The sequence below is a fragment of the Thermobia domestica genome, chromosome 8 (assembly GCF_964235325.1).
Source record: "Thermobia domestica chromosome 8, izTheDome1.hap1.1, whole genome shotgun sequence".
Taxonomy (NCBI): domain Eukaryota; kingdom Metazoa; phylum Arthropoda; class Insecta; order Zygentoma; family Lepismatidae; genus Thermobia; species Thermobia domestica.
This window is the reverse complement of record NC_137461.1, coordinates 175188686-175207271: the sequence shown is the minus strand read 5'-3', so window position 1 is coordinate 175207271 and position 18586 is coordinate 175188686. Positions and strand designations below refer to the sequence as shown.

Sequence of the window (18586 nt, the reverse complement as noted above, 5' to 3'; positions counted from 1 at the left end):
TAACATTCGGTTTCTCTCCAGTGATAATATACGATCTATTTAGTCCTGCTGTTTTTGCCGAAATATCAATGAATAGTTAAGCACTAGAGCATTTCTCTCCTGCTTGTCTTTTTTTTTTTTTTTTTTTTTTACTATTGTTTCCAGATTTCGCACTTGTTTTAAATATGATTATATTATTTTGTATTTAATAATTCAGTCATCTTTATATTCTGTCACTTATGACTATTTCCATTACCATTTACTAACATACTTAGTATTAGAATATATTATAACAAAAAATCCTGAATATATTGAATAATTAAGTATGTGAGCACAGAATTCTACATCCTACTTTTCATTATCACCGATCACCAGTCAATTGACAAATCTTTATAGTTTTTTATTACTCTTCTGTTACTTTTGGGGGCGCGGTGACTCAGTGGTAGAAAGTTCACCCCCGGTGCTTGGGCTCCTTAGTTCGATCTCAGCTCGCTCCGTGTGGACTTTGTGGTGGACAAACACCGTGCTCGTGGGTTTTCTCGGGGTTCTCCCGTTTCCTCCCACTTTCTTCATTCCACCTTTTCGTTCATTTTTCATCATCACCGTCCCCTTTAGCCTAACCGACATAATCGTGGAACGTAAAACAAAGATTTCATTTTCTTTTGGTACTTTTGTATTTTTATTGCCTTTACTTGAAACATGAAACTACTTTCGACAGTAGTTCCACTACCATATTAGACTATGTTCCACCAACATGCAGAATGATACCTTCCTTGCTTTGGTAGCAGCGAAAGTCTCAACTATATTATCAGAATCCAGTGGATGCTATTTCAGTTTCGATAGAAAGAATGGCCATATTCGTGAATCTTTCCTGACTCATTGTAGAACGCAAGTATGATTTTATCAATTTCATTTTGGTGAAAAACCTTTCACATGATCCGACAGATACGGGCAGTGTTATCAAAATCTGAAGAGCGGTTGCCAAACTTTAGTAAATCTCAAGCCCCATTGAAGATACATATTTCAGAATACCTTGTGGTGAAAAGTCAAGTTGTTCTTTAGCTTTCTGAGCACACCTTAGTGAACGGATTAAATCCTTACAATCCTGAAATAATAATAAGCCGTCCAGGTCATTCGGGTAGAACAAAGCCAAATCAGAGCAGCATGCTTTTAGCCTTTCCTCGCTCTCATCATCTACCTGTTACACAAAGTTGGTCATAAAACACAGGAATCCAAATCTGTCATTCAGATCATGCAGCTGAGTAAAATTATCATACATTTGTTGTTTCATTTCATCTAGAATTGCATTGATAGAGCGCTTCACTTCGGCCTGTGCAGTCAGGTTTCATTCTTTGCTTTTCCAGGCATGCATCTGCTTCTACTGTGTGTACCAACAGTTATGTTCCATGCCCTGCAACTTCTTTCAGCTGTGGATATGATTTCCTTGCCTAGCTCAAGTCTCCAGATATTAGTGGTGTTAACCAGGCTCTGTAACTGAGTAAGAGTTTGATTGAAATTCATATCCTGAGATTGAAGGCATTTTTGGATCCGATCAATATATGAGGGATTTGCAGACCAGAAATATAGTAAAGCGATGAAGTTAAATGACTGGATGCTTGCAAGAAGAAGACCAGCATCTCTTCTAGTATCAAGCGTTTCAATCGAAGGGTCACGCAGTTCTTCCAACAGATCAATTATTTCATCCAATTGACTAGAAAATGCCTTTAAAACTTCTGCTTTTGAACTCCATTTAGTGTCACTTTCATGTTTCAGACCAATCTTTACGTGATTTTGCAGCACATTCCATCGGTGAGTAGATCTAGAGAAGAATACCAACAAACGTTTCATTTCTCCCAACAAAGTCACCGCCAGAACGTTAACGTGCGCAGCATCTAAGCCACAAGGTTCAATGAATTATTGTTACAAGGAACGAAAATGGCCAAAGGACTTATATTCCGTATCAAAGTTTGAACTTCAGAATATTGCCCGGCCATTGTAGCCTGATTATTACAAGACTGGCCTCTGGAATCTTAATACCAAGCCTATCACAATGAAGTTTCTTCAGTATTTTAGCAGAAATACTCTCAAAACTCTTTCCTTCGACAGAGATGAAATCAATAAATGCTTCCCGAACTTGAACAGAATCACGTTGTATGTCAAAGTGTTCCACATGAGAACAATCAGGAGTTTAATTAAATATAATGCTGAAGTATTTGATTATTTGAACACTTGTTTTCTTATTGAACATTATCTTCACTCTAAATTTGTGGGCTGAAATGTAAATTCATACGCCAAAAAACAAGAGCAGAAATGGGGGAACTAGCTAAGCAAAAGGCTTTCGCTTGCTGAAAATTCGACTTGTAAGGGACAAAAGAATAAAGACAGAAGGAAAACAAGTGAATCAGCGACTATAGCGTCTGCACCAAGGAGCTTTTAATTAGGAACAGAATGCTAGTACCCTAATAAAGCATTATATACGTTCATCCCTTCTTTCTAACCTTCTCTTGGACTGATATATGAATAAATAAATAAATAAATAAATAAATAAACAGTGATAGTTTAGGAAGCAAACTAGCAGACGGGGCCCCATTACTTGCATCATAATACCTTAGAATGTAAATAACACAATATACTTTACCTTTCATTATATTTTAATCTACACTCAGCTTTTCCTTTAAATTTCTGAGGTTATTGAACAGACTGAAACTTATTTTATTCATATTTTAATCCACATACATTTTTTCCTTTAAATTTCTTTGGGGCTCCAAGAGAGTAAAACTTTTATTTTTATTTCTCACCTAAATTCTTTTTTTTTTTTTTTTAATTTTCTTGGAGGCCCCAAGAAAGTGAAACGTCTGTTTTATTTTTTCGCCTGCATTCAGCCTTTTCCTTTAAAATTCTTTGGGGGCCCCCAAGAGTATAAAACATTTACTTTATTTTTCACCTATATTCAGAGCTTTTTCCTTTAAATTTCCTTGGGAGCCTCCAAGATAATGAAACTTTTATTTTATTTATTTGGAATCTACATTCAGTTTTATTCTTTAAATTTCTTTCAGGTCCCCAAGAGAATGAGGCCCGAAGCTTATAGTTTGTTTAGCTTATACGGAAATCCAGTACTGATTAGCTTTATTAGACAGATATTTCTGTTGTCTCATCCGTTATTTGGTGTAATATTGATTGACAATTAATTGCGTTTACATTTAGGGAAGGTGTAGATTATAAACCTTGATGGCCCTTGTACGGCTCATGCTAACAAGGTTCCTTAGTAATTACTTTTTACCTACCGTCGGGGGCCCCAGGAAGTGGGGCCCGGGGCGGCGGCACCGCCCTCCCCGCCCTTACGCCGCTACTGATTTCAAGTGACTCCTATCACTGGTTATCTTGCTATAGTGGACAGCTTTGATTCTACTAGAAACTTTAATTATTGTTTGACAAGTTTCTTGTCTGATTTTGTGCGCATTATGTTTTCTCCTTTGCGGAAAACACAGTGAAGCTTGGGGGGATAAAATTCTTCCTTTGAACTTTGGAGTGGAAGACAATACTATCATTTGTACAGTCACCTACATAAGTACAGTCTCCCACGAAGTGATTGGGACAACATCGTATTTACAATCAGAAGCAGACGGCTGGATAACTGATAAAATTGTGAAGATATCAACATGGACAGCAAGGAAGAGTTTATCGCAGCGAGTAAATACATAACTCCTACAAAGCGACACGAAGTTTGGGTTAACAGTCTAAATGAAGTGATACAGTGATTCAGTTCAAGTTGTATCAACAGTAGAAACCGCAAACAGAAGTGACAGGAAGTAATAAATGAGTGAACTGAGTGACAATTCTAGTAGAACTGCTAACAAGTAAAACTGCCACCAAGTAACTATAAAAGGATTTAGTTATCTAACAAAACTCTTAAAGCGATATAACGACTCACACAAATTCATCTCGATATATACTATATATTGACAACATTCTAATGTAATATCAGTTTAAGAAGATTGCCCCGTATGAAGTTGTTTGGTAGCATTAAATGCTGTTAATGCTATTTTTTTTAGTTGGTTTCCATTTTTTATTATTATTTTATTGTTGATTTCTTAAATTTCAACCCGCTCTACCACAAATCCACACATCACACTCTTTGTGACCAGAAGTGTAGAAGGCGTCGATGCATTATAGTATCTGACCTCTATTGCCGAAAACCGAGGCATAGGGGGTGTTTTGATCGATTGATTCGAGTTGGATATTCTTTTAATTCTTGGTACTACTTCTAAATTAGTAGATAAAGAATTTATTCTAATATCGTATTTTTTTGTATTTAAAAGATGCCGAAATTTGGCATGTGATCTCAAAACTGGATACATGAAGCAGAAAATAATCCCTACGCAAAGACATAAGCAGTTTATGAATTTCTTTCCTTGTACTATCGCTGTTCAATTACATTGGCCTGTGAGCTCAATAAACTTACAAATATTCAAAATAATGTATAAGGAGTGATGGAAAAGAATTTTTAAGTACAAATTTGCCTTAATATTAAGCTACAGTCCAAGCGTCTTAAGAAATACCTAAGAAGTGCTTTGAATAATGACTACAGGCATGACTAAAGTTTCTCAAGAAAACTTCTTCCCATGCCTTATTTCCAACACGTTAAACTTGACTAAGCGTAAAGCAAAATGATAAATCTGAGCATAATTACTTAATCTCCCTAGTGTAATTTACAGGTTTCTCCCTTTGTAATTCAAATGTTTTACTTGGTATCTGAATGACGAAAACTTGCACTCATCTACATGCACAAAGACACACAGAGATTGCAGAGGAAAATTTTAACAACCGAACAAACGATGTAAAATGAAAGGTGCATTTCGCCAGCCCCCCCCACCTTGGAGTTTCGAAAAAAAACAAACTATGCCAATCGTTTGTGCTACGTTTGTGCCGGAATGTACCGCAAAAATTTTCGTTTGTACCACTTCCGGTACGAAGTTATAAGAGTTTTAAAGTGGGGGGGCTGGGGAAACGGCAGCTTTCATTTTACATCGTTTGTTCGGTTGTTAAAATTTTCCTCTGCAATCCTTGGAATCGTTTGTGCTACGTTTGTGCCGGAATGTACCGCAAAAATTTTCGTTTGTACCACTTCCGGTACTAAGTTATAAGAGTTTTAAAGTGGGGGGGCTGGGGAAACGGCAGCCCCCCCACCTAGGAATTTCAAAATAAAACCTATGCCAATCGTTTGTGCTATATTTGTGCCGGAATGTACCGCAAAAATTTTCGTTTGTACCACTTCCGGTACGAAGTTATAAGGGTTTTAAAGTGGGGGGGCTGGAGAAACGGCAGCCTCCAAACTTGGAATTTCGAAACAAAATCTATGGCAATTGTTTGTGCTACGTTTGTGCCGGAATGTACCGCAAAAATTTTAGTTTGTACCACTTCCGGTACGAAGTTATAAGGGTTTTAAAGTGGGGGGGCTGGAGAAACGGAAGCCTCCAACCTTGGAATTTCGAAACAAAAACTATGCCAATCGTTTTTGCTACGTTTGTGCCGGAATGTACCGCAAAAATTTTCGTTTGTACCACTTCCGATACGAAGTTATAAGGGTTTTAAAGTGGGGGGCTGGGGAAACGGCAGCCCCCCCACCTAGGAATTTCAAAACAAAACCTATGCCAATCGTTTTTGCTACGTTTGTGGCGGAATGTACCGCAAAAATTTTCGTTTGTACTACTTCCGGTACGAAGTTATAACGGTTTTAAAGTGGGGAGCTGGGGAAACGGCAGCCCGCCACCTAGGAATTTCAAAACTAAACCTATGCCAATCGTTTGTGCTACGTTAGTGCCGGAATGTTCCGCAAAAATTTTCGTTTGTACCACATCCGGTACAAAGTTATAAGGGTTTTGAAGTGGGGGCTGGGGAAACGGCAGCCCCCACCTAGGAATTTCAAGACAAAACCTATGCCAATCGTGTGTGCTACGTTTGTGCCTGAATGTACTGCAAAAAATTTCGTTTGTACCACTTCCGGTACGAAGTTATAAGGGCTTCAAAGTGGGGGGCTGGAGAAACGGCAGCCTCCAACCTTGGAATTTCGAAACAAAACCTATGCCAATCGTGTGTGCTACGTTTGTGCCGGAATGTACCGCAAAGATTTTCGTTTTTACCACTTCCGGTACGTAGTTATAAGGGTTTTAAAGTGGGGGGGCTGGAGAAACGGCAGCCTCCAACCTTGGAATTTCGAAACAAAACCTATGCCAATCGTGTGTGCTACGTTTGTGCCGGAATGTACCGCAAAAAGTTGCGTTTGTTCCACTTCCGGTACGAAGTTATATGAGTTTACAAGAGGGGCTGTGGAAACGGCAGCCCCGCACCCAGGAATTTCGAAACGAAACCTATGCCCACTCTTTGCACTACTTTTGAACAGAAACGTTTCGCTAAACTCTTTTCTGTACCACTTCCGGTACAAAGACACGAGAGTTTCAAACTACGGGGCTGCCGTTTTCATACCCCCTCGGAATTTCTAAACGAGACCTATGCAAATCGTTTAACAACATTTGTGTCGGTATGTATCGCAAACATTTTTGTTTGTATCACTTCAGTACAAAAGTATGACAGTTTGAACTAGGGGGCTGCCGTTTCCAGAACCCCCCATCTTGGAATTTCGAGATAAGACTATGTCAATCGTTTGTGGTACGTTTTTACACGAATGTACCGCAAAAAAAAAATTACGTGCCTGAAATTGGCCCCCCACCTCTCCCAAATTACACCAAACGTTTCAAATCGTTAATGCATCGTTAGTGCATGTTAGTGCATTTAGAACTAGCGTTAGTGCTATCAGCGTTTACGAGATATTGAAGATTTTGGTGCGGGACCAACTTCATATGATGTTAGGCCCCACCCATCTTTATGCGGACAGATTTTCACAAAACTTAGCGCATCGTTAGTGGACTTAAACACACTAAGCACTACCGTAAGTGCTACCATATTTTGGAATTATTCTAGATTTTCGGGGGGGGGGGCAACTTCAGAAATATCAAATTCTATACAAATAGAGGTAGAAACATGGGGTTGACGGTAATCGTTAGTGCATCGTTAGTGCACTTAAAAGCACTAAGCACTAACGTTAGTGCTACCATATTTTGAGATTTATTCAAGATTTTTGTTGGAGATTGTCTTTAACTCCATGTTTCTACCTCTATTTGTATAGAATTTGATATTTCTGAAGTTGGCCCCGATCTAAAATCTTGAATAAATCCCAAAATATTGTAGCACTAACGTCAGTGTTTAGTATTTTAAGTGCACTAACGATGCACTAACGTTTGCCATTAACCCCATGTTTCTATCCCTATTTGTATAGAATTTGATATTTCTGAAGTTGACCACCCCACCAAATTTTTTGAATAAATCTCAAAATATAGTAGCACTAACGTTAGTGCTTAGTGCGTTTAAGTGCACTAATGATGCACTAATGATTGCCGTTAACACTATGTTTCTACCTTTATTTGTATAGAATTTGATATTTCTGAAGTTGCACCCCCCAAAAATCTTGAATAAATCCGAAAATATGATAGCACTAACGTTAGTGCTTAGTGCTTTTAAGTGCATTAACGATTGCCGTTAACTCTATGTTTCTATCTCTATTTGTATAGAATTTGATGTTTCTGAAGTTTGCCCCCACTTTAAAACTATTATAACTTCGTACCGGAAGTGGTACAAACGAAAATTTTTGCGGTACATTCCGGCACAAACATAGCACAAACGAATGGTATTGGTTTTATTTCGAAATTCCAAGGTTGGAGGCTGCCGTCTCTCCAGCACCCCCACTTTAAATGACTTATAACTTCGCACCGGAAGTGGTACAAACGAAAATTTTTGCGGTACATTCCGACACAAACGTAGCACAAACGATTGGCATAGATTTTGTTTCGAAATTCCAAGTTTGGAGGCTGCCGTTTCTCCAGCCCCCACTTTAAAACCGTTATAACTTCGTACCGGAAGTGGTACAAACGAAAATTTTTGCGGTACATTCCGGCACAAACGTAGCACAAACGATTGGCATAGGTTTTGTTTCGAAATTCCAAGTTTGGAGGCTGCCGTTTCTCCAGCCCCCACTTTAAATCCCTTATAACTTCGTACCGGAAGTGGTACAAACGAAAATTTTTGCGGTACATTCCGTCACAAACGTAGCACAAACGATTGGCATAGGATTTGTTTCGAAATTCCAAGTTTGGAGGCTGCCGTTTCTCCAGCTCCCCCACTTTAAAACCCATATAACTTCGTACCGGAAGTGGTAAAAACGAAAATTTTTCCGGTACATTCCGGCACAAATGTAGCACAAACGATTGGCACAGGTTTTGTTTCGAAATTCCAAGGTAGGGGGTTGCCGTTTCCTCAGCCCCCACATTAAAACTCTTAAAACTTCGTACCGGAAGTAGTACAAACGAAAATTTTTGCGGTACATTCCGGCACAAACGTAGCACAAACGATTGGCATAGGTTTTGTTTCGAAATTCCAAGGTTGGAGTCTGCCATTTCTATAGCCCCCCACTTTAAAATCCTTATAACTTCGTACCGGAAGTGGTACAAACGAAAATTTTTGCGGTACATTCCGGCACAAACGTAGCACAAACGATTGGGATAAGTTTTGTTTTGAAATTCCTAGGTGGGGGGGCTGCCGTTTCTCCATCCCCCCACTTTAAAACCCTTATAACTTCGTACCGGAAGTGGTACAAACGAAAATTTTTGCGGTACATTCCGGCACAAACGTAGCACAAACGATTGGCGTAGGTTTTGTTTTGAAATTCCTGGGTGGGGGGGCTGCCGTTTCCCCAGCCCCCCACTTTAAATCACTTATAACTTCGTACCGGAAGTGGTACAAACGAAAATTTTTGCGGTACATTCCGGCACAAACGTAGCAGAAACGATTGCCATAGGTTTCGTTTCGGAATTCCAAGGTGGGGGGGCTGCCGTTTCCCCAGCCCCCCTACTTTAAAACTCTTATAACTTCGTACCGGAAGTGGTACAAACGAAAATTTTTGCGGTACATTCCGGCACAAACGAAGCACAAACGATTGGCATAGGTTTTGTTTCGAAACTCCAAGGGGGGGGGGCTGGCGAAATGCACCTTAAAATGAAACAGTTTCTCTGAGCTCCGGCACACTGTTGTTTCAACGTTACGAAGAAACTATTGCAACTTGAAAAGACCAAATCTAACTAATTGTGAGATACCAGCAAATAGTGCTAATACGAGTCACAGTATATTTCTTAAATTTCTTTAAGTTTTGGTCCTCGAAATTTATCTGCTAAAGGAAATTACGTATATTCAAATTCATAAACCGAAGTATTTTCCTCAACATGGAAAAAGTTTTGAAAATGTTGACAAATGTAATGATTTAAATAATTTGAAAAACGATAAGGAAATGCATTATTTTACAGAATTATTTCACCAACATTCTTACCTGTGAAACCAGGAACTCCAGGTCGACCATCAGCTCCTTTATCTCCTGGAGGACCAATTGGTCCCGGGGGTCCTGGGATGCCTTCTAATGAGTCACCAGGTAGACCCCGGGAACCAGGATACCCTCTTTCTCCCTTCTGACCTTTTTCTCCATCTCTTCCAGGTGCACCATCCATTCCTTTTGGTCCCTTAAAAAGGGAAAAAGTAGCTATAGAACCATCACGATAGATTAAAAGAAATACACGAGACTTCACTTTTGACATTATTACAACCTGGAAAAAAGTTAAAAGTATGACAGTTGGTGCGGGCTCTGCAGGTGGCGATATTTAAAAGTAAGTCTACTAAAGCATTGATAGAATATTACTGGAAACACAACTCCTAGTATTTCAATGATTGTATTTGTATTCTGCGTTGTAGGTAGCGGTAGGTTAACCATTACACACAATAAGAACATACTTAGGGCATTGAAGCAATAAGACACCACATAAACTTTCCTTAGGCAAATTACCATGGCCCGTGGTATGGTGCAGCTGAATGAAGATTCGCAAACGGATCCCCACATTAAAATGAATATATATATATATATAGTGAAACCTGTCTATGTTAGCCTCCATCGGTTCCATCGAAAGTGTCCAACTTAGACAGGTGGCCAACTTACAGAAAATAAGTGTGATTTGTGTATTTTTAGAATAGGATTTCTAGTATTACTTGATTGTAAAAATTTTAATAAGCAATAGCACGACAGCTACTTATAAATAATGTATATAGAGTAATCATAAAAATATACAGTACTAGAAAATATTATTATAGTATGCAAGAGCGCCGATTTCTCTGTAAATTTGGGGGGGGGGGCATTCAGATGCAGAAAGTATATATATGAAGATTTTAAGACAAATTGCACTCAAATTATACCAAATATTCATAAATAAAATAGGGGCCACATGAGCTTTGGGGGGCTCGGGCCCCTCGCTCCCTCCAGGATCGGCGCTCTTGATAGTATGTTTAATATATATACATACCTTTCTTTGACTGAAAACTAGTCTGGTATATTGGATTATTCGGATTGAAAACACAATAACACAAACAACCATGAAATAGAAGTGTATGTACGCAGTTTATTGAAATTGATATTATAGCACACTGAGTTATTCAGATTGAAAACAAGAAAAGCTAAGTTATAAATTGAGAAATTCATAAGCAATTTGTATGACTTCTTTTCAGTTGTTACTGAATGGTGGTTCATTCTAGACATATTTGCTTTATTCTTTTTTGCAGATATGCACATTCTAATTTCGTAGTTAACTACCTCTTGTTAATGAGCTAGAAGTGTTTCCCTCGCAGCAAAAGAGGTTTTGCGAAAATCTTGAGGGAATTCATATCTCAAAAAATCCGCTACCTTTTGACATGCAATCAGGTGCCAATAAATGACAATTGGGCTTTAACCTTGAGAATTTTCCGGAATTACTAAAGCTTCCCACTGATGAAAGGAGCCGATATAGCTAATGGTTTTACCAAAACATACAGGGTAAACAAATACATACAACCATTTTCTGAATTCCTGTACGTGCTTTTTCTTATTCACATCTTTCTTCACCACCTCTTTATCAGGGTAGTCTTCTGGCCATTGACCTCCAAGAACAAATCGTGCGAATCTTTGTGTCCAGTCACAATACAGAACATATGCCTCTCATATGGGAATAAGAAAGAGTTAAGAAAAATAACAAAACTGTATTTTTCGTGTCCAAGATACGGAGGTAAATTTATCATTATCATCATAGGGTAAACACTCTTCAGTGTGGCTAACTTAGGAAGGTGGCAAAGTTGACAGGTTTCACTGTATATATATAAGGAGCTTTCAAATGAAACCCGGTTACTAGTGTAAAGTAACGGTAACGATTGTATTAACTCAAAAATGTAGTTGTACACAGTACACACACTCAAAAACAGGCGCCAAAACTGTTGGCACATTTATCCCATTGGGACACAAGCCGGTCGATTCCATCGTTGAAGAAGCTAGTAGGCTGCTGTCGGATTCAGACCTGGACCCAGTCACACACTTCGTCGTCCGTGGCGAATCGATGTCCGCGAGTAGCTTGTTTTAGAGGTCCAAACACAGGAAAATCACAGGGTGAAAGGTCGGGACTGTACAGTGGATGTTCCAGCGTTTCCCACCGAAACTGCTGCAATGTCATCTTCACCGCATTGGCCGTGTGGGGGCGGGCGTTATCATGCAGGAGGATAACCCCTTTAGACAACATGCCTGGGCGTTTCGACTCCCAGGAACTCGATAAGCAGTGGGCCCTTGTGGTCAAAAATGAAGGACATCCTGACCTTACAAGAACTAATGTGCACGGCCTTTGATTTGTTTGGAGGTGGTGAAATCGCATGTTCCCACTGTTTGCTCTGACACTTGCTTTTCGGTTCAAAAAGGTGACACCATGTTTCGTTTCTTGTGTGACAATTCACGACCGAAAGCCGTATTCCTCCTCTTGACGTTGCAGATGACTCAAAGACAGCGTCATTGGAGTATTGCGCTGTTCGGCGGTCAGTTGGTGGGGAACCCACTGCGCACAATTTTTTCGAAAGTCCAAGTGTTGATGCATTATGGTGTGGGCGGTGCCCACGCTAATACCCAGTAACCGATGGATCTCGTCCACGGTGATTCTGCGGTTGTCCAAGACTAAAGCATTCACTTCTGCAATAATTTCCGGTGTGATGGCACGATGATCCTGTCCAGGACGAGCATCGTCTTCCAGTGACTCGCGCCCCTCAAGGAATCTTTTGCGCCATTCAACAACACTTGCACGACTCAGTACACAGCTTTCATCCGTCGATACATTTGACGGCCTCCAACTACCTCCGCCACCAAAAATCGAATCACTCCTCGTTGTTCCTGCTTACTCGTTTGCATGTTCGGCAGTGGATGATAACTTGTGTGACCACCTTCTGTTCGGCGTGAAAACACACTGGCTCTTTGCAACGTCAAACGGTGCGTACGCGTCAGTCTCTCTACGAATCGATGGCGCCAGCATACCCGTAATTATGTTAAGGGCCGCGGTGGCTCAGTGGTAGAGCGTTCACCTCTGGTGATTGGGGTTCCGGGTTCGATCCCAGCCCCCGCCAAGTGAACTTTGTGGTGGACAAACACCGTGTGCGTGGGTTTTCTCGGGGTTCTCCAATTTCCTCCCACTTTCTTCATTCCATCATTTCATTAATTTCTCATAATCACCGTCTCCTTTAGCCTAACCGGCATAACCGTGGGCCGTGAAACTCAAAGATTTCATTTCATTTTTTCACCCAGGTTTCATTTGAATGTTCCTCATATATATATATCAAAGTGCACTCAAAACGCATATCTTGGCCAAGGATAACAGAAGGAAACCCCCCTACATAGCCTATATATTAAAACTAGAGGACATCTTTATGCGATCTGCGAAGATGTCAAATACTGGTAAAATGTCAATTAATAAATGTCAAATTTCTATTCTTTGAGAGGCTATGAATATAATATGGAACGAACAGCCAGACATGTGTTTCATAGCTCTAACTATACCGTGTCTCAATGATATAATGTTGATGATATATTGCAATATAATCAATTAAAACCATTCCCAGATACATTTGGAAGTTTGTATGGTAGAAACTGGGCTTAGTGTTCTTTAAAAGATACGACACCTTAGTACTTCATAACAGTGCAATACTCAAGGACTTGCACAGTGTCCTTGAGCAGGAAGACAATACTTTGACTGCTAAGATCAACTCTCCCTTCTGTTCTTTTATTTAATATTTTCTTTGATGTGTAGTTGAAGTTTTGTTTAATGGAATTTTCGGTAAGCAAGAACAGTCATGCTCCTCTCTGCCCCTGTTTCCATTATACGAATAATATGTTACGTTACATGATAATACTATGTTTTAGGAGGGATGAGAAAAGTTTTCTTGCTTGACATTGAGTTTCCTATGGTAGGTATCATTAAGGAACACAATGGCATTTTAGTATCGACTGCGGTATTTGCACTTTGGGGAGAAAGGAGAGGGTACCAGCTTCACGATCGTGGTAAGGACACTAATATTGTTCCTCTTGCATTATAGGAAACCTATAATTGGCAATACAACATTGGCACTTTGAATTAATTCACAATTGGAAATAATTCAAATCTACAGTTATGGTGGATATGGAAATGATGTATATATATATTCATAATCTTATTTTTAAATCACAATAAATGATTCACTAATTTTGACTCATTGGTTGTTGAGTTACAACTATAGTCACATTCGTTTTTATATAATTTGTTGCACTAGAAAACAGGTATTTGTTTACATATAAAATTTTATACATAAAGTTAATATAAAAGTCTATATTAGAATATTAAATAAAAGTAATTATATGTTTTACTGCATGAGTATTAGCGAAATTTGCCTACTGCCCTCTGTTTTAAAAAGTAATTTGGTTAAAATTAACAAAATTTCACCAGATCAAAGAGCACATTAAGAACTTAATTTCATACAAGAGCCCTATTTGTTGTAATAGAAACGCTTCATGATAGTAGATGTGTATGCAACCGTTAAACTTCTGTATTTAATGCACAACCACGAATAAACGACTAAAGAGCACATAATGGAAACGAGTGCAGACTATTAATTTTCAAGAATAATTACAAGAGTTTTATTTTGGAATGCTCTTATTTGAAAATATATTCGCAATATTGAAATTTCTCAATTTACATTTTTCACTCGTTCTAAAAAAAAAAAAAAAAAAAACGGTTCCATTACTAGTAAAATTCACCTATAAAGATTTTTATTTTCCCAATTTTTTCATTAGATTGAGTTTGTGATATACGCATAAGTACTTGGTCCTACGTAAAGGAATTGTAGCACTAAGGAGTTCAATTATTTTTGTCACTGACTACTCAACAAAGCGCACTCGGAGCAAGAGATTCTCTTTTTGTCTTGTTCTACGCTCAGCTAATTACAATAATCGATCGGGACAAATTCAGAAGTGGTATCCTGATTTTTTCCTGACTGCTTAGCTACAGCCATTAAGGTCTTATGACAAACATTAGGGGAGATGCACAAACGACGTTGTCGCCTTATACGTTAAGCAACTTGGGCATTTTTCACCAGATGTTTGAGGGGAATCCACAATTTTGTCTCCGTCTTTTACACTGAGTGATGAAACTCTTGAGGTGATTCTTTGCCTGTGACTGATTGTAGTCTTATTATGTTGTCCAACGTTGGATTGAATACTGACATCCCGAAGCTTCCCAACTTATGGCCCAAACTATCAATAAACGTTGAGCCAATTTTGATATACCCGGAAACAGCTTCAGTCATCATTAGCGTAATCTTTCGAAGATTATTTGCGTAAGTCGAACATCTTATCTACCGTCGAGGAAACTAGAAAGAAATCATTGACTTAGTATATAATATTCGATGAGGGAATTCCCCAAACATTAATTAATTCTTTTAGCGCAGCAGAGGATGAGATATGCCTCATCATTAGACAAATGTAGGAATAGCTATCAACGTTCAGAACTAAGATAGCGCTGTACTCTCTACTGCTTTCGATTAAGGACACTTCAAAAAACCCATGCTGAGATTAAGAACGAGCACAGCCACTTTGTTTCCATGTAAGACAAAGATGCCATATGTGAATCGATAGGTGGCGACGAAAATTTCGATAATAGACATCGGAGTTTAAGACCAATGCAAATCGGAGTCAAAGCGATAGCTGTCTTATGGTTTCTTCACTAAGAGAACTGGATGATTCCAGAGTGATATGAGTGGGCTCATGATCCTCTCTTGTGGAGTAAATCCAGCTGCATTTTGAACACAAGTCTAAAACTGTATGGGATTGAGTAGGATATCTTGATGAGCGGTGTATCATTAAATAGCTTAATCTCACGCTTATATTCTCCATCGAGACCAATGTCCGTTGCTTTTCATGAGAAACATTTGGAAATACTATTATGATCTTGTGAAAACTACGAATCTTCCTCTGGAAAGCTGAGGTTGATACCTGCTGTGGTAATATTGCATACTCCTCTAAAGAAGTTCAATTTTTTTATGTTGGGGTGTAATTTTCGGTTTGTCAATATTTCTTGTTGGCATGGTAACAACCGTGAAGTCTTCGGTTTCTCAGAAGACTGTTGTGACACTGATCGGTTGTCAAACTTAATGACGAGAACTACTGGACACCTGTCATCCACAATAGCTGGTGCAACAGATTCCAAATAAATTCTCAGTTTCTTGAAACAAACAGTACAAAAGCTTCTGACCAGTAATATCTCAACATCCTTTTAAAAGTATCAAAGTACGAGATAGAGGTGGTAACACTGTGTACTCCTAAACTCGTATAAATAACGACATTTCCAGAACGTAATTTGACAAGTGGACGTTCAAAACGTTGCAGCGCCAAAGTATTTCGATTAATTTAAAAATAGTCTATGCTTACAAAAAAAAAAGAAAAAAAAACGAAGGGACTATAATTAAAAGCATAGAAATATTGAGTAAAATGTAACATTTTTTTTCAAGTTAAAATTATAGTGAAGTCACCTCAAGTCTGAATAGTGTTCCCCGTAAATGTTTTTAGTCGAGTACTTATGCGGAAACTTCTTGGGTTCTTTGGTACCAAATTTGCATCGAGAGCTACTTTAATATTTAGAATCTAACAACATACTTGAATGTCCATGTCCGAGAATACCAGAAACACAGGATAGTACGTTGTTCGTGAAAAGGTATACCTTAACTTTTGGAAAGCGAGTACCATTGTGATCTCTTAACTATTCTGGGATTTCAATTCTCCAATATCGTGTGGTGTGATCCGCGACCTTACAGCGATAATATATAATTGGATCATTCTGGGGTGTTGCGTTATGTTTGAGAGATGTTTTTATTTACTTGGCGACAAGAAGCGTCATTTTCCGTGAAAACTTAGTTGTCTCCAGTATTGTAGTTTTCTCATAAAGTGTTATGTGCATATTACGCCGAACTACATTCTGATTACGGCAGCTTTGTTTGTTTCTCGTTCTTGCTACCCCACTATTAAGATCACAATCTATACCTGCCACAACTGTGGTAATCTTTAACGTCAGCTTTGAGAGACGATGTAAATCTTACAATTAATCATCAATCAACGAATTCTGCTGATTCGGGTGTTGTGCTGCCTGTGATAGATTGTGGGCACAAAACAACTGACTCAAGCGCATTGCTATATTTACAACATTCAGTGTTGCTCGGCGTCAACAAAGTTGCTTTAGCATGAGGAGTTCTTAGCTTACTTTTTCCTTAGGAGGATTTTCCCTTTATTCGTCAAATCTTCAAGTACTTTGCTAAGTTTATAATTCTTTCGTAACAATAATCTCACTGAACGCTATCGAATTTGAGTTGAAGTTCTTTGTACTCTCTCTCGGAAGTCTTACTCTGCTCGCAGGACAAAGTAATTCTTTACATAAACGTAATCTACAACAGCTTCGTCCTCTCTTTGTTCCTTGGTCTTCACCTGTGATTCGGATAAGTGATGCACTAGTGTCCGGGAAAATATTCACGACCTGTTTTCAGTGAAGTCCACTGAGCGAATTCTGGTTCTCTCACTTGTCACATACTGACGTTCGGTACTTCTGTTAAGTAAACATCACAATATAAGTTTTTCCCACCCTTCTCCAACCATTAGTGTCGACAATAGACTGATACTTCCGAAGGAAGTCCTTCCTCAACGATCGTAAAAGATCACGGTACTAAGGAACTGCGAAGGTACTAATCTTACTGGGTTATTCAGAACATTTGATAAGTTCACTAAATTCTTTTGTATCTTACCTACTAATTATTGGATTTAAATGTTGTTACGGCGGCTCTAGGTCAAAGTACGCAACCCTAACATAAAACAAAAATATGCCAGAGTATGGTTAATGCTTTGAGCAAACACCATTGAAAAGGGAAAAGAAAAAAACAGAAAGAAACAAACAAACAAAAGAGGGGGAAACCCTGTAATGTGCAAATAAGATGCATGGAGTAAGTCGTGAGTGGGAACCCTTCACCCCTGGTGGGGGAATATTCATGAAGCTATCAGCTTATGTCTAATTTAATAGGAATATATAATCCATGTCTTACTTTTGAGCATACAAGGTTCAATCAAAATGAGAAGACTTTTATATCGGACTTCCGAAGAAAATAAAATAAATACATGACCGTGTTTATTATACATAGAATTCCCAGTCACGACCCCCTTTTCAGTTTTATTAAAAAATAGAAGAAGAAGTAAAGAAAAGAAGAGAAAGATGGGATAGGAAGAAGAAAAGAAAGAAAAAGGGAAAGTAAGAAGATGAGGAAATAGGGAAACCGTTACTGGATATTTTTGTGAAATATGGTAAAGGAAACTGGATAATTATCTAATTGGGATTATTTCCAATAGCTATTGGGTGAGTATTTGGTATTAAGGTGATCAAAGGTAGACACATATTAACCCATACTCCCCACACCTAGATCCATTTAACCCCAACTACCGAATTATTCTAATCTAGCTCTGAGATAGATGAGAAAGTTTAATTTAACAGTTTATTCAATATTTCCAAAATTCTTGACTAGTATCCGGTATTTAAAGTATAAATGATGAAGTTAACGGCATGCTAGAATTGACCACAGAGAAAAAAAAATCAAAGTAACACACATATTTGTTGAAGATTTTGACTTTCAAAATTCTCCCATGATGATCATTCGTTCGGGCTATCTCTGTCCTTTTTGCTTCTTTTATAGAGCCAACCTGAGTTGAGTTAGTATTAACTTTTCAACGACTTTAATTATCAACTACCATTAATTACAATAAGTCACACATATATGTCAAAAGAAATGGTGCACTTAATACTAAACCTACATTTCGCTCACATACACACATTCATACAGGACAATGTATACTTCAGGTTGCATTTAGTTAAATTAAACTAACCTAACTACATTTCTATAGACATTTATTACAATCCAAGAAAATTTAATTTAACAGCACAGGAGAAATTTCGATACATGAAAAGAAAATAATAACAGTAATAATAATAATATGCTTTATAGACATGCATAGAAATTTGTTACTTATCAACAATATCGAATAACACATTTATTTTTACAGATGCATCAAGAGTTGGACTACGTTACAAAACAAAAAAAAAATCGACAGAAAAAAATC

At 38.3% G+C, this 18586-nt stretch overlaps 1 protein-coding gene across 1 annotated transcript in view; it reads right to left on the bottom strand.

The window, feature by feature from the left end:
• Window positions 1-18586, bottom strand: part of LOC145693356 (uncharacterized) — a 1437468-nt gene that overhangs the window by 897991 nt on the left and 520891 nt on the right. Inside the window, exon 12 of the mRNA XM_081769283.1 lies at window positions 9413-9599. Coding sequence (XP_081625409.1) covers window positions 9413-9599 — 187 coding nt within the window. The remainder of the gene's footprint in view (window positions 1-9412; window positions 9600-18586) is intronic.